At 39.1% G+C, this 25,359-nt stretch overlaps 1 protein-coding gene across 1 annotated transcript in view; it reads right to left on the minus strand.

Moving 5' to 3' along the window:
• Positions 1-739: 739 nt before the first annotated feature.
• Positions 740-25,359, minus strand: part of FMR1NB (FMR1 neighbor) — a 45,255-nt gene continuing 20,635 nt past the window's right edge. Inside the window, exons 4-6 of the mRNA XM_012759510.2 lie at positions 19,953-20,049; positions 2,392-2,537; positions 740-825 (exon numbers count right to left, since the gene is read on the minus strand). Of these exons, the coding sequence (XP_012614964.1) occupies positions 809-825; positions 2,392-2,537; positions 19,953-20,049 (260 nt within the window). The 3' untranslated portion in view covers positions 740-808. The remainder of the gene's footprint in view (positions 826-2,391; positions 2,538-19,952; positions 20,050-25,359) is intronic.

The raw sequence follows: 25,359 nt of genomic DNA on the forward strand, positions 1-25,359 counted from the left end.
AAAAAAAAAAAGAGTGTGTCTTACTTTAATAGTGGAAAAAATACATTATAAATTATAAAATAAAAAGAACAACCCGGCCAGGTATGGTGGCTCATGCCTGTAATCCTAGGACTTTGGGAGGCCAAGGCAGGAGGGTTGCTTGAACTCAGGAGTTCAAGACCAGCCTGAGCAAAAGTGAGACCCCGTCTCCACTGAAAAATAGAAAAATTAGCCGAGCATTATGGCATGCGCCTATGGTCCTAGCTCCTCAGGAGGCTGAGGCACAAGGATCATTTGAGCCCAGGAGTTTGAGGTTGCAGTGAGCTACAATAACGCCCCTGCACTCTAGAACAAGACTCTGTCTCATAAAAAAACCAAACAAACAAAAAAACAAAACAAAACAAAAAAAACTACTACAAAATATCTTCATCTATTTTCCTCAAAATAGAGTATCAGACACAGTGAAATATGATCACTGAAGTCCCCCCAGCACTTTTCTGAAAGGTGAATAACAACATGGAATCTCTACCTTATTTCATACCAACAGAACTATAAGGTGATAAAATAATCCAAGTTGAAAAGTCACATCGCTATCTAGGACCTGAAATGCCACCAGTGCTTTACACATGGTGTTTAAAATTCTTTAGAAACTATTTTTAATAAAAAACAATTTGGATTCAGGTTTGATGTGCAAAAACAGAACTAACAATTTTATTTAATATTTAAAAGTAAATGACAAAAATAAGAACCAATTTTTATTCTTCTAAAACACCCCATCAGGTTTGGATGACTGGACAGTCTCCTCTGCTTTGGATAGTTTGTGTTCATCTCACTGGGAAAGTAATGCTATGGGAGAAAAATAAAGTAGGGTTAAACAACTTCAAAGGAGTAGTATTATACTATACTTTGTTACAAAAGGGAATGACTACAACAAAATTCTCAAACTCTCTATACTGAATATTATGATTAACTTACATGTTTTTCAGTTTGCTGGAGTACCATCTTATGTTACTTTGAGGCATGCAGATAAAATAGAGTATAGCAAATACCATTACAGAGATAATTTCTGAATAACAAAATTAACTTCCATGCCTCAGTGAATGGCCCACAGAAACTAACTTTTCATTAGTCTAGTTATAATGTTATATATACACATGTGTGTGTCCATGTATACACACATAGATTGCATTAAACTTATACAAGGTAATATAGTAGTATGAATAATAATGTGCATGCATTAGGATTATAAAATATATTTATGTATTACCTGAAATAAATAATATATATCCTATGTAAATATATACATTTATAATACATTATATAAGGATTTTCTTTTGTTTCTCCCGAGATAAGTCACTTTTACTATTCATCTAGTCCAAACTTCTCATTTTGAAGATTGGTGTATTGAGGCCTAGGAAAGTTAAGGGACTTGCCAGAATGCCAGAGCCTACACTGTAAATTATGGCAAAACTGGGACTAAAGCCAGAGTCTCCTGACACTATGTCCAATGGTCTATTATTCCACTCTTCTACTTCTCTGTAACTTAACACCTTCAATTTGAGTTGCACATGGCAATTTTCAAAGCATTGCACATACATTACATTGTTTAAGCTACATAAAAAATCTCAGATGATAGTAACAAGGAGCTTAAAGGGTAATTTATTTGCCCATGGGAACACTATTACTTAACAATCTAGGTCTTCTGACTCCCAGTCCAGGACTCTAGTCCCTGAGGTATACTTTTTTTCTCACCAATCGTATTCTTACTTGGCCTTTCACAGTTATTTTGGGAGGAGGAAGCCCAGGCCAAAGTCAGGAGATCTATAAGCCTGTCCAAGTGAAGTCCAGGTAGTCCCTGGTGTATGATTCTAAGATACGTCTCTCAACCTCTTCTAATGCTGCATTGTGCAGGTTTGGGGAGCAGGTAGTTGTAACTAACAGCAAAGATTCAAGACTCAATCCCAGGTCTATCAGACTCCTGAGGCCATGCTCCTTCCTCTGGATATGTGGTATGATCAACACACATTGGGAACTGTGGCCATTTTTATTTAACGACGGTATCTATCATGGAGCCTCAGAGTCAGAGTGGCAGATTCCATTTCTTTGCTCCCTCTGAAGGGCTGAATTGTGTATATCAAATAATGTGGTATCCAAACAATTTAGCACATTTCTTGTCCACTTTCCTACCATCTAAATATGCCTAGTGATAAATATCTTTTCAGAAGCTGGCCCTCATGTGGTCCAAACATTTGTGGTGTAAAAAAATAAGTGTCAGTCAAACCAAGATGAAGGTAAAAAGATAAAGCTAACAAGAATCAAAGATTGAGCACATGCTTATGTCATATGTAATAAATAAAAAAAAAAAAAAAAAAAAAGATTGAGCACTTCAACTTTATATCCTATATAAATTACCTCTAGTCTCTTGCTCCTTTTCATCATCTTCCTTATCTTCCATTTCTGTCTCTAAAATTTCAGCATCCCTCTTCTGTTTTTTTCTTTGTTTCTTCAAACCCCTTAACATTCTATTGACTTTCCTTCGTAAAGGATTGGCCCACTTGCTGTAACATGAAAAGTTCAAGTGAAACTTTATGTCTTAGCAGTGACAGAATAACAATGGAGGGTTACAGGAAAAGGATATTTGCCCAGATAACTCTTTACACTTTCCCATTTGATTTTTTTAACTGACCAGATTTAATAAATCTGATAGAAAGTATTATACTTGGTATGCTCATATTTATCATTGTAACCATCACTATTATTCTATTAATATATACAGTCATTTTGATCATGTGATACTTCATAACAGGAATTCTGTCCTGCTTCCCTCTGTTGACATCAATGTTACCCACCCTTCAACACCCAGCTTAGATATTATCTTGTCTAGAAAGCCTTTCTTTAGAGGGATTCTTCCCTCCTATAAACTTCAAATATAAATAGTAATAGTTCGCATTACATTAGCATTTACAATTTTCAAAGTACTTTCACTTACTATTGCTATGATTTGATATTCAATCCCGTACTTGTGTTTTTGTGGACAGTAGGTGAAGGGACATTAGAGATGTTATCATATGCCAAGAACTTGGCTAGGTGCTTTAGATACTTTATTTCATTTAATCCTCACAATAATCCTAGAAGGTGGATAGTGTGTTTTCTATTTTATAAATGATCAAATGCTTAGAGAGGTAAGATAACTCACTCAAGGTCACACACAGCTAATAAATGGAGATGCTAGGATTTGAATGTAAGTCTGTCTGACTATAAAGTACAGACCTTTTCCATGAGACCACACTGCAGTATGATGTGGTGCTAGCTAACAATGGCTAACAACAGCAGGTATGATAGACTTCCTACGTGCCACGGCTAGTATATAAGCACTTTATGTCTATGATCTTATTTAATCTTCATGATGACTTGATGAGGCAAGTACTATTTCTATCATTCCCATTTTTCAGATGGGAAAGTATAATAACTTGCTGAGGTCACCAAACTATTCAGTAGAAAAGCCAGGATTCAAATCCAGACCTACCTAAATCTAAAGTATAATCTCTCCCTCACTCTGCTAACCTGTCTTTTTCTCCCCTCCAAGCTTGAAAATTCCTTCTGGCTGGAACCTTACCTTATAAAATTTTATAACTCACAGAGGAAAAGGAAATTTTAGTTGATTTTTACCAATAAATGTTAGTGGATTTTTATGTTTATAGGGATTTTACTTCCTAACAAACTAAACACAAGCCAAGAAGAAAAAATAGGAATGTTCATGGCAGAGTTTAGGGAGGGAAACCCAGAAAGAGAATGAAAGGGAAAAAATTTGCATATGATATTATGAAGAGGTAATGACAGACAAATAATCCCATCCCTAGCTCAGTGCTAGATACAGAAGAGCACATCAGGACCCTGACATTGCTACTTAGCTATAAAGAGCAACCAGGTTCTGAGCATGTGGGGCCCAGAGATAGATAAGCCTGCCTTTGAAATGATGACTTTGAAGGTAATACTCACTTTTCTCCCCTAAAACTGCATTACTGGGTTGTCACTGAGCTCCACTAGGTAAGACCGATGTATAGCAAATAAATACCTTTTTCTCAATTAATCATAAAAAAGTCCCCAGGCATAAATGAAATAGTGAGTGAAGGCCAAAAATGTATCTATATGATTTACCTATGGTCTCTTTTTGTTGCCATGTTGTTAACTGCAGTCTAAAAAAAAATAATAGCTGAAACAACTACAAAGTTCTCAGTCCCTTGGGGCCAGATGTGTTTCTGAATATGGAATTTTTTGGATTTTAGAAAGGTAATATGACATGATATGTTTCATATTACAGGATACTCCTATAGGGTCTGGGCAGCATCTCATAGTCAAACAGTAACATTTCTGCAACAGAATTTAAGAATGTTCATTCACTCTAAGCATTACATACTGACTAGAAAGAATCTCAGGTCAGGTCAAATCAGGTTTTGCTGCCAAATGAGTTATGAAAAAAATCTTTAGGTTTATAGAACTTTTTGAATTTCAGGATTTTACAGAAGAAAATGAGGATCTTATACTTTTTTCTAATGCTCTGACTTCAATATATCCTACTTTACGTTATAAAATGACTATGTTTTCTTCATCCATAGATTTGATTTTAAATCTGGTGGTGTGTATTTCATTTCCATTAACAAAAATCAATGCAACACAGCATTATTACTTCAAAATGCATGCACGGGTCTAGGTTTCAGAGGACTTGGTTTTAGGTTTAGCCTTATCACTAACTGGTTATATGACTAACATTCATTACTGAGATCCAAGGTTAGATGTTCTACCCAATATCAATGAGAATGCCTATGGGAGAAAGTAGAGGTAAAATGACTTGTCCAGTGTCCTAGAGGTGATTTTCTTGTTTTCATATAAAATGTCATATATCATGGCCAACATATTCACACTGAAAAGTACAGGTCAATTTGTCACACACCCATCCACTCACTGATACATTTGGTCCTTTATGAAATAAACATTATTCTAAATATTAGAGACATAAAAATGAATAAAACATGTGACTTTCCCTCAAGGAGCTTAAAATTTAGAAGGGAAGATAGACATATGGGCTGATAATTATATTACATTACGGTAAGTTTAAGTAGAGCTAAGTAGAGACTGGTAGAAGACAAACAGGAAGAAGCCTAACTCAGTGTAGGTTTGGGGTAAGCTTCCCAGAAGAGGTGACATCTAAACTGAGGCCTTCATCCTGAGTAAAGTAAGCCAGATAAAGAAGAGAGGAGGTGGAGAAACGCATAAAAGCATTTCAGTCAGCAGGTATTCTTTGAGAAAGGCTCAGAGTGGCAAGGAAACCTGTTGTCTGTAAACATCAAGTAAAGCAGCATGGCTGGAAATGCTAAGTGAACCCACTGGAAATTTCTAACAATGTAGATGCACACAGTTATGGACCTTTTTCTCCTCTAAGAACTCCCAGGAGCCTAGATATAAGAGCAAAACTGGTATGGATTCAGTCTCAATGAAAGAAGGGGCTGGAAGGGTTAAATTAAAGTCGTAGACAAAAGAATCCAGGCTGGATAAAGAAAGAAGATAATGTTAGGAAGATGGCAGGCCAGAGTAAAAGAGCCTGGAGGTCTCAATGAGTTAAAGAGCAGATGGAGCAAGAACAAAGCAAGGAAAATGCCAGAAGACAAGGCACCCATTGGCAAGGAGTAGGGTTTTGAAGTTCAATATTTCAGAGATTCAGAGGCCAAATTTTTGGTGAATGGCAATATTCAAAATATGGGCATGAAAGTGGGTGGCCAATGGTGAGTAGAGATTAATTAGATTTGAATTTATCAGGAACTCAGAGGCTAGTGGCTCAAACAAATGAAAAAGTTTATCAATGAAGGAATTTGTTGAGTGTTCTAGAACCTCAAGAGTTTAACATAACTGAAAAGATGGCTACATGAGAAAATTACCAGTGCCTGAAGAATCACATGAATAACCTTGGGAAGACTATACAGTAAACATTAATAAGTGAGAAATCAGAACGAAACAAATGGCTCATAACATAAATAGTGTGTTAGTCTACTTTCCATTACTATCAAGGAATACCTGAGAATGGATAATTTATAAAGAAAAGAGATTTATTTGGCTCATCGTTCTACAGGCTGTACAAGATACATGGCACCAGCATCTGCTTCTGTTGAGGGTTTCAGGGAGCCTCCAAGCAAGGAGAAGGGGAAACAGGTATGTTATATGGCCATGGAAGGAACAAAAGAGAGAGGTAGGGGGACAGGCTCTTTTAAACAACCAGCTTTTGAGTGAACTAATAGAGGGAGAACTCACTCATTACCTCAGGAAGAGCGCAAAGCAATTCATGAGGGATCCACCCCCATGACCCAAACGCCACTCACTTGGCCCCAACTCCAACACTGAGGATCAGATCTCAACATGAGATTTAGAGGGAAAAACATCCAAATCATATTAAATAATGAGGCTGCCCAAGACTCATTTTAAAGGAGAGATAATCAGCTGAGAACATAATAGAAAGTGTCCGGACCAAAGTAGTAGCTCAACAAATATTTTCAGAATGAATGAATGAATGAACAAAGTGTTGAACTAAAGAGAGTCTAATGCAGTTCCAAATGGTCTGCATATCACATTGATTTGAGTGCCTTAAAAAAAATACAAATTTCAGGACCAAACCTCAGAACCTCAGACTTAATAAATCAGAATCTCTAGGGTACAGCCTGGAAATCTGTATTATTAAATAATACCAAAGTTACTTCCACAGAAACCATCTATTAATATATGATAATTGTTTTCATCTGTACCTCTTTATGGACTATGACATTCTACCTTGGATCCTTGAATAATATCTATCACTTATTAGATTATATGTCCCTTGAGAGCACAGAGTATAATCTGATTCATCTCTTTGTCTTTCAGAGCACCTAACACAAGCCTGGAACCCAGACATTCTTGAATAAGTTAGAAGTTCTTGAATGATATAATGAAATGAAATAGTACTATCTAAAAAAGATGAGTCTGACGGGACATTGCCGGATTAATTAGAGGGAGAGTATACTAAGAGTCAAGTTATATGTCCAAACTGGTTTGGTGGGCATCCTGACTCCTTCTTTACCTAAGGGCAAAGCCAAATATTCATTCCTATTTAATACCAGGAACTTCTCCAGGACCCACCCCCTAACCATCTTCTAAACCCCCCTTGCAGCTCCATTCTAGATATTGTCTCTCTTGTAATATCCCTTTAGATTAAACATATCATTATGATACCCTCATCAGTTCCCAACCTTGCCTTTGCCCTTAGATGCTAACCTAGGTTCCTCTCCCAAAACCATTTGCCCAGGGTGGGAGAGAGTATTCAGGCCTAGATTAAGTTATCACAATAAAATGAGAGAAAGGGCAAACCCCAGACTCATTTCAAAGGAGAACAATAACAACAAAAATAACAAGCGGGCTAAGTGAACAGATTATATATTGAGAATAAAGGAAAGGAAACAGTCACAGATGACTTCAAAGTTCTAGCCTGGGAAACTAAAGAAATCACTGATAGGAATAGAGCAGTGTCAAGGGGAGATAATTTGGGAGAAAAGGCAAGATGAGTTCACTTTTGCACATGTTGCATTTAAGGTACTGACAAAACATCCAATTCGTAAGAGCAGTTGGAAACATGGAACAGGTAGAGGTGAGGATTACAGGATCTAGAATCTCAGAAAATTATGTTCAGAAAGGACCTTAGAAATTAACTAACTCAATTGTCTACTCAAATTTTGTAAGAAAATTAATACCCAAAGTTCAGCATACCCATGAAACTGGCCATAAAAGCAGAATTAGAATACAAGTCCTTTTAAATGTTCTTTCTACTGCATACTTCCAACATTCTTTGATAAATGAGAACAAGGTTTTGTAAAACAACCACAGTTGGGAGAACAAAGAAAATCCAACTGAGATGAATCATAATGGTAAGGAGAACAATGAAATCCAAGGGAGGAAAGTTTTAAGAAAGGAGCAGTCAACAGTGTACCATATGACAGAAAGGTCAAGTTGGACAGGAATTTTAAAAAGGCCACTGTATTTTACACTGAAGTTATTAGTTACTTTGCAACATAATGTTCTTTTAATAGTACCTACTATTCCAGAATTCTCTAAAATGCTGCCCTTGGAGTCCTTGCACTGGGAACACCTCAGACATATAATCCGCATATAATGAGGTTCTCTTATCATTTCAGTAATTAAATTACCTTGAACAGCGTCCAAAAGGAGCCAGCTTTACATGAATTTCAAATCTATAGTGACTCCTGTTAGAACAGAGTTTCAGTTTGCTCACATTCTCATCTGACATATGTTATCAACATTCTTAGAGCCTAGTCACACTTTTTAAATTTATAGGCTTTATTTCCTTCCTCTGAATTCAGACATCTATAGTCCTAGGAACTTCAAACCTTCTAGTAGTTGGCTAATTCCTGCATAAAGCTTTTCAAAATAACATTACTAATTATATTGTACAGTATAATGAAACACACAAACATGGGGATTTGAAAATGTAAATGTCTATTTTTTTTTTTTTTTTTGAGACAGAGTCTCACTCTGTTGCCCTGGCTAGAATGCTGTGACGTCAGCCTAGCTCACAGCAACCTCAAACTCCTGGGCTCAAGCAATCCTGCTGCCTCGGCCTCCCGAGTAGCTGGGACTACAGGCATGTGCCACCATGACCATCTAATTATTTCTATCTTTGGTAGAGATGGGGTCTCTTTCTTGCTCAGGCTGGTCTCGAACTCCTGAGCTCAAATAATCTACCGGTCTCGGCCTCCCAGAGTGCTAGGATTACAAGCGTGAGCCACCATGCCTGGCCTAAATGTCTATTTTTTTAAAATTCAATGGGTGATTGTTAGGCATTTTTTGACACATTTATTCCCAATTCTTTACATCCCATTCTTAAAAAATAAGTGGCATTAAGATTATCAGCATAATGAAAACCACATTATAATACAGAGAATCATGCAGCAGGATTTGTCTAAATGTAGAAATTTTCAGTATCAGCCATCTGGCAAGCAGCAACATTCAAAGTGTATGGGGGAATGTGTTTTTACATCATCTGTGTATAAGATGATCTACAATCTTCTAAAAAATTAGCTTTCTTATTAGTTGAAAGAAAACACAGTTTTTTTCATTTTGCAAACTGAGTTCTGATTTTTTTCTTAATTCGAAGTTACAAATTCAATTCAATAGAAAGAGTAAAACATGAAAATGCACTTCATCTGAGTTTAATAGGCAAGGTACTATAATGTTTGAATTTTCCACCTTATCTAAACTATGTACACACTCAAGTATCATATCACTACATAATCCACAGATGTTTAACTGGCATATGCACACAGATTTAAACTTTATCCAAAAACAGATAAAGATTAGAAACTGAATTTGGCACTTGAGACTATTGTAGTTGGCACACTATTACTGTAATGGGAATAATTCAGTCACCTCCCTTCTCCTCCTCCTCTCTTAAAACCCTCTTCCCCTGCTTCCTTTTGTCCCCATCAACTTGTTTTATTTTATTTTATTTTTATTTTTTTTTTTTTTGAGACAGAGTCTCGCTTTGTTGCCCAGGCTAGAGTGAGTGCCGTGGCGTCAGCCTAGCTCACAGCAACCTCAAACTCCTGGGCTCGAGTGATCCTTCTGCCTCAGCCTCCCGGGTAGCTGGGACTACAGGCATGTGCCACCATGGCCGGCTAATTTTTTATATATATATCAGTTGGCCAATTAAGTTCTTTCTATTTATAGTAGAGACGGGGTCTCGCTCTTGCTCAGGCTGGTTTTGAACTCCTGACCTTGAGCAATCCGCCCGCCTCGGCCTCCCAAGAGCTAGGATTACAGGCGTGAGCCACAGCGCCCGGCCCATCAACTTGTTTTATTCCTTCCTTCTCCTCTCTAAGTCTTAAGCCTACCAGTGACACTTAAAACTAATGAAGCTCTGATCCCTATTAATGAGGATAAAAATAGGTTTTACATAAGCTTGAGGATGCAATGAATTTCAAAACACATCTTACATGTTAGTTTAATAAGGCTATTAATAGCAAATTATTAGAAAGCTTTTCACTAATGTCCTCTGCTCCCTTTGTATATGTGCAACCAGTTCAAGCTGGCTTGAGTTCTCTGTGTAACTGGTTCTTATCACATCTGAACTCAAGTCAAGTAGAAATAAACTAGAAATTCAGTTATTGATTATTCCAGGGTGAAGTTCAGCTATGCCTGCTTAGAAATGACAATCAGTTAAGGGGTCTGTAGTGAGGAGACCCTCATCTGGATGTAATGAATTTTGTGGGAAGGCACCCTCCCTATCTACTCCAACTCTTGTCTTCCCTTCAAACCCAGCTCAAATGGCACCTCCACCATTGAGCCTGCCCTCACCTCTCCCACTCACGTTAATCTTCACTGCTTCAGAACTTTTATAAATTATTGCTACCGTTCATTTTAGTCCTTAGTTATATCCCACCTTATATTGTAATTGAATTTGTTATGCTTGGGATTTGCTTTAAGGTGGATTTAAGCTCCTTAGAAGTAGGGCCTATGTCTTAGACGTTTCTTTTTCTTTTTTTTTTTTTACACCATTTGAATGACTCTTTATACTTGTGAATTGAGCTTTTACATTTTCTATTTTTTTTCTGTATCCTTCACAATACCTAGCACAAGCAAACATTGAATGAATATGGTCAATTGTGGAAAGCATGAATTAGGCACCAAAAAAATGAAGTACATTTGGCTCTGAAGAGTGATTATCCTCTTCACCTAAACTGCTTTTACTTCTCTCACCAGCTCAGACTGATTCTCATTTTTCATTCCTCCAACTCCTACCAGTTGTTGGCTCCTTAGGTGATCTGTAAGCAAAAGGCACTATCCAAATTGCAGGGGTCAGGGAATGTCAAAACATTATTTGTTTTGCCTTGCAACTGAAGACCAAGAAGAGAGCTACAACAATTTTTTCCTAAAGGAATGAGGAATGCTCAAATATTTAATGTACAAGACAGGGCCCAGCAGGAGGAAGAGCTTAAGGGTATCTTCCAATGCCTAAAGAACAAGAGAGTTCCTCCAACAGAGCCCCCGATCATGTTACTATAGATCCACATATAGAAAATGTAGCTTCTCTGATTTAGACAAATAGCAATGTTTGGCTTCTTTCTTTTCCTTTTAAAGTGACTACATCTATTTTCCTTTAATGGGGTTATTTATTTTACATACTCTAATAATTTATCTATCTCTTTATTCTTTGAAATGGAGAACAGGATGTTAAGGAGTTAAGGGGATAGTCCTAAGTAGATATTTGGCACCCCCAAAATAGTCTTTGGCCTCCTTTTAGCTCCTTGCTTGATGAGGATGGATCTCGCCATTTTGACACAATTATTCTCCTTGCTTCTAAAATCATCCTACCATGAAAAGCTGACAGTGCCCCATCCATTCTCAGTCATTTCTCCTGGAAACTGAGGTAAGCAGTAAGCTGAAACTTCCACGTGCTCCAGGGATCATGACAGGTAGCTCAGGATGACAGAAAGAGCATACTGCCCTTACACAAATATTATAGTAAAATAAATAAAGCATAGTAAACCAAAATGTATGATATTGAATATATACACTTATTCATATTGTACAACTCTATCAAGCAGTTTATATTATAGAGAAAGAAGAAAATACATTCTTATCAGGGGATAATCCTTTGGATATCATTTTAGAAAAAAAATCTAGTGGACCTGAACATCCCCATAAAAACTCCTTGGAAGAGACATAACAGGGGGGCCATAATAAAATTACTTTACCAAGCTTATTATCCCAGACATTCTCTAAATTGCATGGTATAATCCTAGCCACCAATTTCTAGCAAATATTATCTAATTTTTATTCATGAGTTATTTTTTCACAGGAAACTAAGCTTTGAAAGGAAGAAGGAAGGGTCAAAAATTCAACTCCTACTCCCAATCACCTGGGAAAAGAAAAAAAAAATGAGAGACGCTAAGGAACAGAGATTGTTGCCTTAGAATAGGAAACGAAGTTAAATCTGAGTACAAAAATTCACCATCATATGCAAACTGGAATACCTGAAGTTCTATGATCCAACAGTGAATTTAAAATGGTCTGTTAAAGTGATATAAGGAAAGGCTTGATGATGTTTATGGAAAGTAAGGTATCATGCATGGTCTACGTCTTCCTGTAGCATGTAAACAATTCTTTGGTAACTCAAATACTACTTTTCCATTAACTTGGATGAAAACATCAAAAACTCTTAATCTTTTACAAGTACCTTCCCTTTACCAGAGAATTGAAGGAGATACTTACTCTGAGGGTAGTGACTTGCCAACCCTGCACTTGCACAAACCTGAGAGTGAGTGCTTCATTAGCTCTAAGTGCCTCACTCACCTCACTCTAGTCCTGACTCGGCTTTGTACCTCCATACTCACTCTGTCCCAGTAGTAGAAAGCCATTAAAATAATAAAAAAAAAGCCTTGGAAGCATCATGCTAATAGTCCACTAATACTTTATATAAGATGCTAAGAAGAATCTCGTACAAATTGGCTTGAAGGCAGGACAAGGCTTTAAGACCCAATGGTAGATGACCATTAAAGACAAATGGTGGATTTAATTTTGGGGGCAGAGCAAGATGGCAGATGAGAAACACTGCCAGACAGAGTGTCTCTGCAGAAAAGACAGATTCTAGGAGAAATTAGAAGAAAGAAGCAAGAAGATGAGCATACATCAGAGAAGGGTCAGAAGGAGAGGTACCTGAGACCACGGGAGAGTCCATGAGAGGAGGTTGCAGAGGAGAACTGGAAGCAGAGACCTCCCAAGTAGCCTGGAGACCAGCGGAAAGGGTAGGTGGAGTGCTTAACTTTCTCCTCCCTTGCATCTCGGACTGCTGGTGGGCTCCCCAGTGGTTAGAGAGACCTGCGAACGCCAGCCCAGAGATGGCCACTGCCAGTGAGCAATAAGCCTGTAGCAGGCACCAGGCTCCCAACTCCCTCAGGCCACCTCTGTGTGCATAGTCCCAAGCCATGCGGCAGGTGCCATATTGCCTCATTCTCCCCTCCCCAGTCCCTATCCACGGCTACCGAGAGAGACAATATACCCACCAGCCAGAGGCACCTCCAGGGAATGGGACTTTCCCTTTTGGGGCCCTTCAGCTGACTGAGGGGTACTCAGATGGTGAGCTCCCTACCCACCAGCCCTCCCAGGTGTTGTTGGCCTGGGAATTTCAGGAGAATGGGGAAGACCCTGAGGCTGAGAGACATCAACTGAGCTTGGGCTCCCTGTGGGTGAATTAGGACTGGCACTCCTCTCCCTTGTGGGGTTAGGGACTAAACTCCGGGGCCCAGAGGTTAGACCTGCAGACCAGATCCTGTGCACCCAGGTCTTGCATTGCCCAGTCAAAAGAAGGGATATACGTGAACAGCCTACTGAGGTGTGTGCCTCCAGGGGCATATCAGGGTCCTTAAGGACAACCCTCCTCCCAAAGGGGGGCCATGCACCCAGCCCAGGTGGCGATCCTGTGCAGGGAACCTCCCAGCCGGGCATCACAGCCAGGGGAAGCGCGGTGGTGTGAGGTGTGGCCTGCTAGCAGAGGCCCAGGAGTAGCTGTGGAGTTGGGAGGGTGGAAAGGAGCCAGGCCCACTCCAGACTGCGGGTCTCAGACGGCCCCACCCCAACACGCAGATTTTCTGATTGAGCAGGGCCATTCCAGCCCCGCCCTGACAGCTTTTCCCAGAAGCAGAGAATAAAACTTTGACCTCTGCTAACAACATTGGTGGTGTCTCAGGGCAGGCTTACCCAACCTATCTCCATTCCCAGACAAGTTCTCACTGAGGGAGAGAAAAGGACATACCTGGAAGTCCCAGGTCCCCACTGACCACCCGAGGCACCAGAGCGCCTCTCCAGAGTAACAAGAACTGGATACAAGACCAAAAAGCAACAGTGTAGCCTGTTTCTCTGAGCATGCGCCACCTACTGACAGGGAGTACATTCTGCACATGCTTTTCATGGCACCTACTGACTCACCATACAGGGTGTGGTCAAATCTCACTCACAAACACCACCTACCGGTTCATAGACTAAACAGGGTGTGTAAATACACAATGAAAACCTAAAGGCAAGAAGCAACAACTGATCCAGATGGAAAGAAATCAGCGAAGGAACTCTGGAAAAATGAAGAACCAAACGGAAAGAAAACGCCCCAAAGAGGAGCACCAACCCCTTAGAAATGGGCAACAACCAAAATCAGGCCACCAAAATAACAGAAGAGGAATTTCGAACATGGATCATAAGAAAATTCAATAACTTGCAAGAACAACTAGATAACCCACACACAAAAGAAACACAAAAAGACTCCAGGACCTGGAACAAAAACTCACTAAAGAAATTGAAACAATGAAGAAAAGTTTAACCAAACACCTAGAAATGAAAAATCAATTCAGGGAACTACAAAACATAGTGGAAAGCCTCAAGAACAGGGTAGATCAAACAGAAGAAAGAATCTCAGAGATTGAAGATAATACCTTCCAATTAAATAAATCAGCCACAGAGATAGAGCAGAGAAACAAGAGAAAAGAGCAAAGCCTACAAGAGTAGTGGGATTATGTGAAGAAACCTAATGTGAGGGTCATAGGGTTACCAGAGGGGGAAGAAGAAAACACTCAAGGTTTGGACAAGCTATTTGAAGATATAATAGAGGGAAATTTCCCAGGCCTGGCCAAAATCTACGTATACAAGTTCAAGAAGCTCAAAGGACCCTTGGGAGATTCAATGCAAACAGGAACACGTCACCACATGCAGTCATCAAACTGACCAAAATATCAATTAAAGAGGCCCTTCTATGAGCTGTAAGATGAAAGAAGCAAGTAACATACAAAGGAAAGCCAATCTGAATAACCCCAGACTTCTCACCTGAAACTTTACAAATAAGGAGAGACCGGGGCCCCATTCTCACTCTTCTGAAACAGAATAATGCCCAGACTAGAATCTTATTCCACGCAAAACTAATTTTTGTATATTAAGGATAAATCGAGACATTCTCATGTAAGCAAAGACTGAGGGAATTCACCAAGACAAGACTAGCCCTTCAAGAAGTAATCAAAACAGTGTTATCCACAAATCAGCACAATAAACAATCATGAATGTAAATCTACTCAAAGATAAAGATCAATGCCCAGATACCATAATTGCTCAATAGAGAAAACAAAGCAACAAAGTTAAACCCAACATAATGAACAGAAATATGCCCCAGCCATCAGTTATCTTAATAAATGTGAATGGCTTGAACTCCCCATTCAAGAGATATAGGTTGGCCGAATGGATAAAAAAACATAAGCCAAGTATCTTCTGCCTTCAGGAAACATATCTAACCTGCAAGTATGGAGTTAGACTAAACGTAAAGGGGTGGAGAACAATATTTCAAGCAAACAGAAGCCAAAAGAAACCTGGCATGGCGGTGCTTATTACAGGCAACTTAGTTTTTAAATCAACAAAAGTAATAAAAGACAAAGAAGGTTACTATATAATGGTGAAGGGTACAGTTCAACAAGAACACATAACAATTCTAAACATATACTCATCCAACCTTGGTGCACCCAGATTCATAAAGCAAACTCTACTTGAGCTAAACAAATGGATAAAAAACAACACCATAATACTCGGAGATTTTAACACACCACTGACAGCACAGGAAAGATCCTTGATATAGAAAATCAACAAAGAAATAATGGACTTAAACAGAACTGTAGAACAAATGGGCCTGACAGACATTTACAGGACATTCTACGCCAAAACCACCGAATATACGTTCTTCTCATCAGCTCATGGGTCCTTCTCTAAGATTGATCATATCCTAGGACACAAAACACATCTCAAACAATTTTAAAAAATAGAAATTATACCATGTATCTTTCAGAACACTATGGAATAAATGTAGAAATTAATCCTAACAGGAGTTCTCATTTCTAAACAAAGTCATGAAAACTAAACAACCTTCTGCTGAATGATCACTTCATAAACAAGGAAATCAAGATGGAAATCAAAAGATTCTTTGAAATAAATGACAAAAGAGAAACAAGTTACCAAAACCTGTGGGACACAGCTAAAGCAGTCCTAAGAGGAAAGTTTATTTCCATAAATGCCTATATCCAAAAGTTGAAAAGATTACAAATAGACAACCTAATGAATTGGCTCAAAGAGATGGAAAATGAAGAACAGGCCAACCCCAAACCCAGCAGAATAAGTGAAATCATTAACATCAAGTCAGAACTAAATGAAATTGATAACAGGGAAATTATATGGCAGATTAATAAAACAAAAAGTGGGTTCTTTGAAAAAGTAAAATTGACACACCTTTGGCTAGACTAATGAAAAGCAGAAAAGAAAAATTGCTAATAAGCTCCATCAGGAACAATAAAGGAGAAATTACAACTGATGCCACAGAGATAGAAGATATAATTTGTGAATACTACAAAAACCTCTATGCACACAAACTGGAAAATGTGGAGGAAATGAACATTTTCTTAGAAACACACACAGCCTCCCTAAGCTCAAGCTGGAAGAAATAGAATTCCTGAAAAGACCAATGTCAAGTACTGAAATTGAAATAGCAATGAAAAACCTTCCTAAAAAGAAAAGTCCAGGACCAGAAGGTTTCACACCCGAATTTTACCACACCTACAAAGAAGAACTGGTGCCTATCCTGCAAAAATTATTCCACAACACTGAGAAGATGGAATCCTCCCCAACACATTTTATGAAGCGAACATAACCCTGATACCAAAAGCAGGAAAGGATGCAACAACAACAAAAAAAAAACCTACAGACCAATATCCCTGATGAATATAGATGCAAAAATTCTAAACAAAATCCTAGCCAATCGAATCCAAGTGCTTGTCAAGAAAATTCTCCATCACAACCAAGTGGGCTTCATCCCAGGGATGCAGGGATGGTTCAACATATGCAAATCTATAAATGTAATTCCCCATATAAATAGAAACAAAAAAAAGACCATATGATCCTCCCAATAGATGCAGAAAAAGCATTTAACAAAATTCAACACCCTTTTATGATAAGAATGTTTAACAAAATAGGCATAGACGGGGCTTACCTAAAAATGAGAGAAGCCATATATGACAAACCCAAAACAATATCATACTGAATTGGGAAAAATTGAAAACATTCCCACTTAGAACCAGAACTAGACAAGGTCGCCCACTATCTCTACTTCTATTCAACATAGTGCTGGAAGTCTTTGCTATAGCAAGCAGACAAGACAGCGGAATTAAGGGAGCATCCAAGTGGGAGCAGAAGAGATCAAATTCTCACTCTTTGATGATTACATCATATTATAGCTAGAAAACCCCAAGCATTCCACCAAGAGACTCCCTGAATTGATAAATGAATTTGGTAAAGTCTCAGGATACAAAATCAATAAACTGAAATCAGAGGCATTCATATATGCCAACAAAAGTACATGTGGGAATGAAATCAAGGACTCAATTCCCTTCAAAATAGCAGCAAAGAAAATAAAGTACCTAGGAATATATTTAACTAAGGAAATAAAAGACCTCTACAGGGAGAACTATGAAACACTGAAGAAAGAAATAGCAGAGGATGTAAACAGGTGGAAGAATATACCATGCTCATGGGTCAGCAGAATCAACATTGTTAAATGTCTATACTACCCTAAGTGACCTACAGAGTCAATGTAATCCCTATCAAAATACCATCATCATTTTTCACGAATATAGAAAAAATAACTTTACGCTTCATATGGAACCAGAGAAGACCCCGTATAGCAAAATCAATCCTAGGCAATAAAAACAAAATAGGAGGTATCAATTCACCAGACTTCAAACTATACTACAAGGCTATAGTAATTAAAACTGCTTACAACTGGCACAAGAATAGGGACATTGACCAGTGGAACAGAAAAGAGAACCCAGATATAAAACCACCCTCATATAGCCAACTAATCTTTGACAAAGCAGACAAAAACATACAAAGGGAAAAGAATGCTTATACAGGCCGGGCCCGGTGGCTCATGCTTGTAATCCTAGCACTCTGGAAGGCCGAGGCGGGCGGATTGCTCAAGGTAAGGAGTTCAAGACCAGCCTGAGCAAGACCCTGTCTCTACTATAAAAAATAGAAAGAAATTAATTGGCCAACTAATATATATATATATATATATATATATATATATATATATATATATATAAATTAGCAGGGCATTGTGGCACGTGCCTGTAGTCCCAGCTACTCGGGAGGCTGAGGCAGTAGGATTGCTTAAGCCCAGGAGTTTGAGGTTGCTGTGAGCTAGGCTAACGCCACGGCACTCACTGTAGCCTGAGCAACAAAGCGAGACTCTGTCGCAAAAAAAAAAAAAAAAAAAAAGAAAAAGAATCCTTATTCAATAAATGGTGCAGGGAAAACTGGATAGTCACATGCAGAAGACTGAAACAGGACCCACACCTTTCACCTCTCACAAAAATCAATTCACACTGGGTAACAGACTTGAACCTTAGGTGTGAAACTATTAGAATTATTAGAAACTATTTGAAACTTAGAATTCTAGAAGAAAATGTTGGAAATACTCTTATAAACATTGGCCTAGGCAAACAATTTATGAAGAAGACCCCAAAGGCAATTACGGGAGCAACAAAAATAAATAAATGGGACCTGATCAAATTAAAAAGCTTCTTCACAGCCAAAGAAACTGTCAAGAGAGCAAACAGAAAATCCACAGAATTGGAGAGAATTTTCTCAAGCAACACATCTGATAAAGGGCAGATAATGAGAATTCATTTAGAACTCAGGAAAATCAGCAAGAAAAAATCAAACAACCCTATCAAAAAGTGGGCAAAGGACATGAACAGAAATTTTTCAAAAGAAGACAGAATAAAGGCCAACAAACATAAGAAAAAGTGCTCAACTTCTCTAATCATGAGGAAAATGCAAATCAAAATTGCAATGAGATATCACTTATCTCCAATAAGAATGGCCTTTACCAAAAAGTCTCCAAACAATGAATGTTGGCATGGATGTTTAGAGATAGGAACACTCCTACACTGCTGGTGGGACTGCAAACTGGTTCAACCTCTGTGGAAAGCGATATGGAGATACCTTAAAGCGATACAAGTAGATCTACCATTTGGTCTAGCAATTCCACTACTGGGCATCTACCCAAAAGATCAAATGACACTCTACAAATGGAACACCTGCACTCGAATGTTTATAGCAGTACACTTCACAATTGCAAAGGTGTGGAAACAACCCAGGTGCCCATCAATACATGAGTGGATTAATAAAATGTGGTATATGTATACCATGGAGTACTGTACATCTTTAAGAAACAATGGTAATATAGCACCTCTTGTATTTTCCTGGATAGATCTAGAACCCATTCTACTAAATGATTTATCTCAAGAATGGAAAAACAAGCACCACATGTACTCACCAGCAAATTGGTATTAACGGATCAACACTTAAGTGGACATATAGGAATAACATTTATCGGGTGTCGGACGGGTGGGAGGGGGGGCATTGGCAATATACGTAACCTTAACATTTGTACCCCCATAATATGCTGAAATAAAAAAAATAAAAAAAAACAATGGTGGGTGATTCAATGGAGACTAAAACTTCTTTTAACCATTATGATTTACAGTTAATAGCCACCCCTACTCCCCACACCCGTAGCTCACTGATTTATTTTTCCTTCTAATTGGGATTTTGTTTAATGAGAGAATTAAAGATACTATGCAAAAGGATGTATAGAATCTATGGAAAAATAAAATAACATGCATTTTTAAGAAATATTATGATTGTTCTACTTTGAGGTTTTTCCTAGGCTACTTTCTTTTCAACATAAAGAACCCAAACATAATTCCTGTATCTCTGAAGCATATGAATAAATGTATCTACATACAAATATCTATGTATACTCATCAATCTGCAAATAAATGTTTGTGTTTGCCTACCTCCTCCGGCAAAGAGAGAAGCAATAAAGGGGCAGCCATCCCAAGATGATCATGCTGAATGCACCAAGCCCAAACATCCGGAACATCTGCGTAGGCTCTGTTGGTTTAATTATATCCTGTTACTTTTATGACTTAAGCAAGAGAAGCAAATCCGAGCTCTTTCATAAAGTCTTTATAAAAAAATCTATCAGTTAATAAAGTAAAATGAGGAGACATTCTTATATGACAGGTAAATATCCTTTCTACTTTGTAAGTAGCAGGAGTTCATGAAATGAACTGAAGGCTACATTTTCCATATATGCCCCCCAATGGAAGCCTTAACAAAATGATCCTTCTATTTTTGTTAACAGATTAGTATGATGCGTAGTATATATTTTTTCCTGTTGCCCTAAATGTGCTTTTTCCTTGGAAATATGCTCTACATCCTAGAGCACTCGAGGAGCAAATTAATCTGTGAACAGTTAATTTGGTAAAGAAATGGCTTCTTAAATGTTTATTTCCAAATTAAAAACCATTAAATTAAACAAAGAATCAAGATTTCCATGTAAATAAGTATATTTTAGTCTTGTATTCATTGGGAAATGCATTCTAATATAATTGGGGAATTGTAAGTCATGATTCAATTTTTTCCTCTATAAGAACCAAATGTCTCTTTATACATAATATAAAGACCCAATTGATAAATGAATTAAAATATCATGTGATAGTGTTAAAATTGGAATAGTATATTCATGATCAGGTTTTACTTTCCATAATACATGTTCAAAAAAGCTATAAATTGAATAGGGACTATATTAACCTAAGATATTGTTTTGCATGCATCCCATTTGTAATATTTGTTAGTGTTTCATCATATCAAATCCATTCATCATGAGACCAATTATCTAAGCAAAGGTAGCAAAAACAGTGCACTTCTTAAAACTTTGTAAAGAAAAAACATCTTAAGAAAACACACTCGAGGGGCGGAGCAAGATGGCGGACGAATAACACCGCCAGACAGAGTGTCTCTGCAGAAGAGACAGATTCTAGCAGAAATTAGAGGAAAGAAGCAAGAAGACGAGCATACAGCAGACAAGGGCCGGAAGGAGGGGTACCTGAGACCCCGGGAGACTCCAAGGGAGGAGGCTGCAGAGGAGAACTGGAGGCTGAGACCACCGGAGCAGCCCGGAGACCAGCGGCAAGGGTAGGTGGATTTGCTGTTTCCCCTCCCCTGCACTTGGGACTGCTGGTGGGCTCCCCAGCGGGTGGAGAGACCTGCGGACACCAGCACAGAGAATGCTGCCGCCTGCTAACGGTGAGCCTGTAGCAGACGTGGCACCAGGTTCCCAACTTCCTCCGGGCACCTCCGGGTGCACAGACCCGAGCTGCACGGCAGGCGCCATATTGCCTCCTCCTCCCCTCCCCCGACCCTACCCGCGACTGCCCAGAGAGACAATACAGCCACCAGCCAGAGGCACCTCCAGGGAACGTTTGGGACCCCGCCCACCCTCCCAGGTGCTGCTGGCACGGTGTTCCCAGGAGAACGGTGCCGACTCAGAGGCTGAGAGACAGAGACCCAGCTTAAGCTCCCTGTGGGTAAATTGGGACCGGAAATCCTCTCCCTGGTGGGGATACAGCTTGAACTCTGGGACCCAGAGGTCGGACCTGCAGACCAGATCCCCTGCACCGAGGGCTAGCATTGCCCGGGGCACAGAAGGGTTATACTGAACAGCCTACTGAGGAGTGTGTGCCGCCAGGGGCGGATCAGCGTCCTAGAGGGCAACCCTCATCCCAGGAGGAGGCCGTGCGCCCAACCCAGGTGGAGTTCCTGTGCAGGGAACCTCAGCCGGCATCACAATCCGGGGAGGCCTGGTGGCTTGTGGTCTGGCCTGCTGGCAGAGGCCCAGGAGTACCTGCGGAGTTGGGGAGGGTGGAAAGAAGCGAGGCCTGCTCCAGACTGCGGGTCTCAGACAGCCCCACCCCCACACACAGACTTTCTGGCTGAGCGGGACCATTCCAGCCCCACCCTGACAGCTTTCCCTGGAAGCAGAGAACAGAACTCTGACCCCTGCTAACGGCCTGAGGGCAGGCTTACAAAACCCAGCTCCGCCCAGAACAAGAGCTGTTACCAGGACACAAAACCAACAGTATAGCCGGTTCCTCCAAGCAAACGCCACCTGCTGACAGGGACAGCAACTTGCACAGCCTTTCCAAGGCACCCACCGACTCAATATACAGGGAGTGGTCCAATTTCACCCACAGACACCACCTAACGCCTCAGAAACTAAACAAGGTGTGTGAATACCCCAACAATAACCTAAGGAAAGAAACAACAACTGATCGACATGGGAAGAAATCAGCGAAAGAACTCAGGAAATATGAAGAACCAAACGGAAAACACAACCCCAAAGAGGAGCACCAGCCCCCTAGAAACGGACACCAACCAAAATCAGGCAACCAATATGACAGAAGAGGAATTTCGTATGTGGATCATAAGAACACTCACTGACCTGCAACAACAACTCAATAACCAACACCAAGAAACCACAAAAAGCCTCCAGGAAATGGAACAAAGGATCAACAAAGATATTGACACAGAGAAGAAAACTTTAACCGAAGTCCTGGAGATGAAGAATCAACTCAGGGAACTATAAAATACTGTGGAAACTCTCAAGAACAGGGTAGATCAAGCAGAAGAAAGAATCTCAGAGCTTCAAGACAACACCCTCCAATTAAATAAATCAGTCACAGAAATAGAGCAGAGAAACAAGAGAAAAGAGCAAAGCCTACAAGAGCTGTGGGATTATGTGAAGAAACCTAATGTGAGGGTCATAGGGTTACAAGAAGGGGAAGAAGACAACACTCAAGGGTTGGACAAGCTGTTTGAAGATATAATAGAGGAAAATTTCCCAGGCCTTGCTCAAAATCTTGATATACAAGTTCAAGAAGCTCAGAGGACCCCTGGGAGATTCAATGCAAACAGGAAGACGTCACTACATGCAGTCATCAGACTGACCAAAGTATCAACTAAAGAGGTCCTTCTAAGAGCTGTAAGACAAAAGAAGCAAGTAACATACAAGGGAAAGCCAATTCGAATAACATCAGACTTCTCTAATGAGACTTTACAAGCAAGAAGAGACTGGGGCCCCATTCTCACTCTTTTGAAACAAAACAATGCCCAGCCTAGAATATTATTCACTGCAAAACTAAGCTTCGTATATGAAGGAGAAATAAAAACATTTTCAGACAAGCAAAGGCTCAGAGAATTCACCAAGACAAGACCAGCCCTACAAGAAGTACTAAAAACAGCGTTAGGCACGGAACATTATAATAATAACCCACGGATATAAAAACAAACAAAACCCAAAGATATTAAAGGCCAGATATTACATTGGCTCAAGACAGAACTCATAGCAACAACATCCAACCCAACAGAATGATCAGTAATCTACCTTACCTATCAGTTCTCTCAATAAATGTGAATGGCTTAAACTCTCCACTCAATAGACATAGGCTGGCTGAATGGATAAGAAAATACAGGCCAAGTATATGCTGTCTTCAGGAAACACATCTAACCTGCAAGGATGCATATAGACTAAAAATAAAATGGTGGACATCAATATTCCAAGCAAATAGAAGCCAAAAGAAGGCTGGTGTGGCAGTTCTAATTTCAGACGATTTAGTTTTTAAACCAACAAAAGTAGTAAAAGACAAAGAGGGTCATTATATAATGGTGAAGGGCACAGTCCAACAAGAAGAGATAACAATTTTAAATATATATGCACCCAAATTAGGTGCACCCAGATTCATAAAGCAAACCTTACAGGAGCTAAGCAAATGCATTAATAGCAACTCCATAATCGCCAGAGATTTCAACACCCCACTGACGGCACGAGACAGATCCTCCAAACAGAAAATTAATAAAGAAATAATGGACTTAAACAAAACTCTAGAACAATTGGGTCTGACAGACATCTACAGAACATTATACCCAAAATCCACTGAATATACGTTCTTCTCATCAGCTCACGGGACATTCTGTAAGATTGACCATATCCTAGGACACAAAGAAAGTCTCAAGAAATTTAAAAAAATAGAAATCATACCATGTACCTTCTCAGATCACAGTGGAATAAAACTAGAAATCAACACTAACAGAAACTCACATTTCTACACAAAAACGTGAAAATTAAACAATCTCCTACTAAATGATTACTTCGTAAATGAAGAAATCAAGACGGAAATAAAAAAGTTCTATGAAGAAAACGACAATGGAGAGACAAGTTATCAACTCTTCTGGGACACAGCTAAAGCAGTTCTGAGAGGAAAGTTTATCTCCATAAATGCCTATAACCAAAAGACAAGAAGATCACAAATAGAAAATCTAATGAAACGACTCAAAGAGCTGGAAAAAGAAGAACAGACCAACCCCAAACCCAGCAGAAGAAGTGAAATCAAAAGATCAAATCAGAACTAAACGAAATTGAAAACAGGGAAGCTATTCAGGAGATTAATAAAACAAAAAGTTGGTTCTTTGAAAAAATAAACAAAATTGACACACCATTGGCTAAGCTAACGAAAAGCAGAAAAGAGAAATCTCTAATAAGCTCCATCAGGAATAAAAAAGGAGATATCACAACTGATCCCAAAGAGATACAAGATACAGTTTATGAATACTACAAAAATCTTTATGCACACAACCTGGAAAATGTGGAGGAAATGGACAAATTTCTAGAAACACACAGCCTCCCTAGGCTCAACCAGGAAGAAATAGATTCCCTGAACAGACCAATCTCAACAGCTGAAATAGAAACAGCAATTAAAAATCTCCCTAAAAACAAAAGTCCCGGTCCAGATGGCTTCACACCTAAATTTTACCACACCTACAAAGAAGAACTAGTACCTATCTTGCAGAAACTATTTCACAACATCAAGAAGAGCGGAAACCTCCCCGACACCTTTTATGAAGGGAATATTACTCTGATACCGAAACCAGGAAAGGATGCAACAAAAAAAGAAAACTACAGACCAATATCCCTAATGAATATAGACGCAAAAATTTTCAACAAAATCTTAGCTAACCGAATCCAGACACTTATCAAATAAATAATCCACCATGACCAAGTGGGCTTCATCCCAGGGATGCAGGGATGGTTCAACATACGTAAATCTATAAATGCAATTCACCACATAAACAGAAGCAAAAACAAAGACCACATGATTCTTTCAATAGATGCAGAAAAAGCTTTTGACAAAATTCAACACCCTTTCATGATACGAACACTTAAGAAAATAGGAATAGAAGGGACATACCTAAAGATGATACAAGCCATATATGACAGACCCATAGCCAACATCATACTGAATGGGGAAAGATTGAAATCATTCCCACTTAGAAATGGAACCAGACAAGGCTGCCCACTATCTC

This window comes from Microcebus murinus, chromosome X (assembly GCF_040939455.1).
Source record: "Microcebus murinus isolate Inina chromosome X, M.murinus_Inina_mat1.0, whole genome shotgun sequence".
NCBI lineage: Eukaryota > Metazoa > Chordata > Mammalia > Primates > Cheirogaleidae > Microcebus > Microcebus murinus.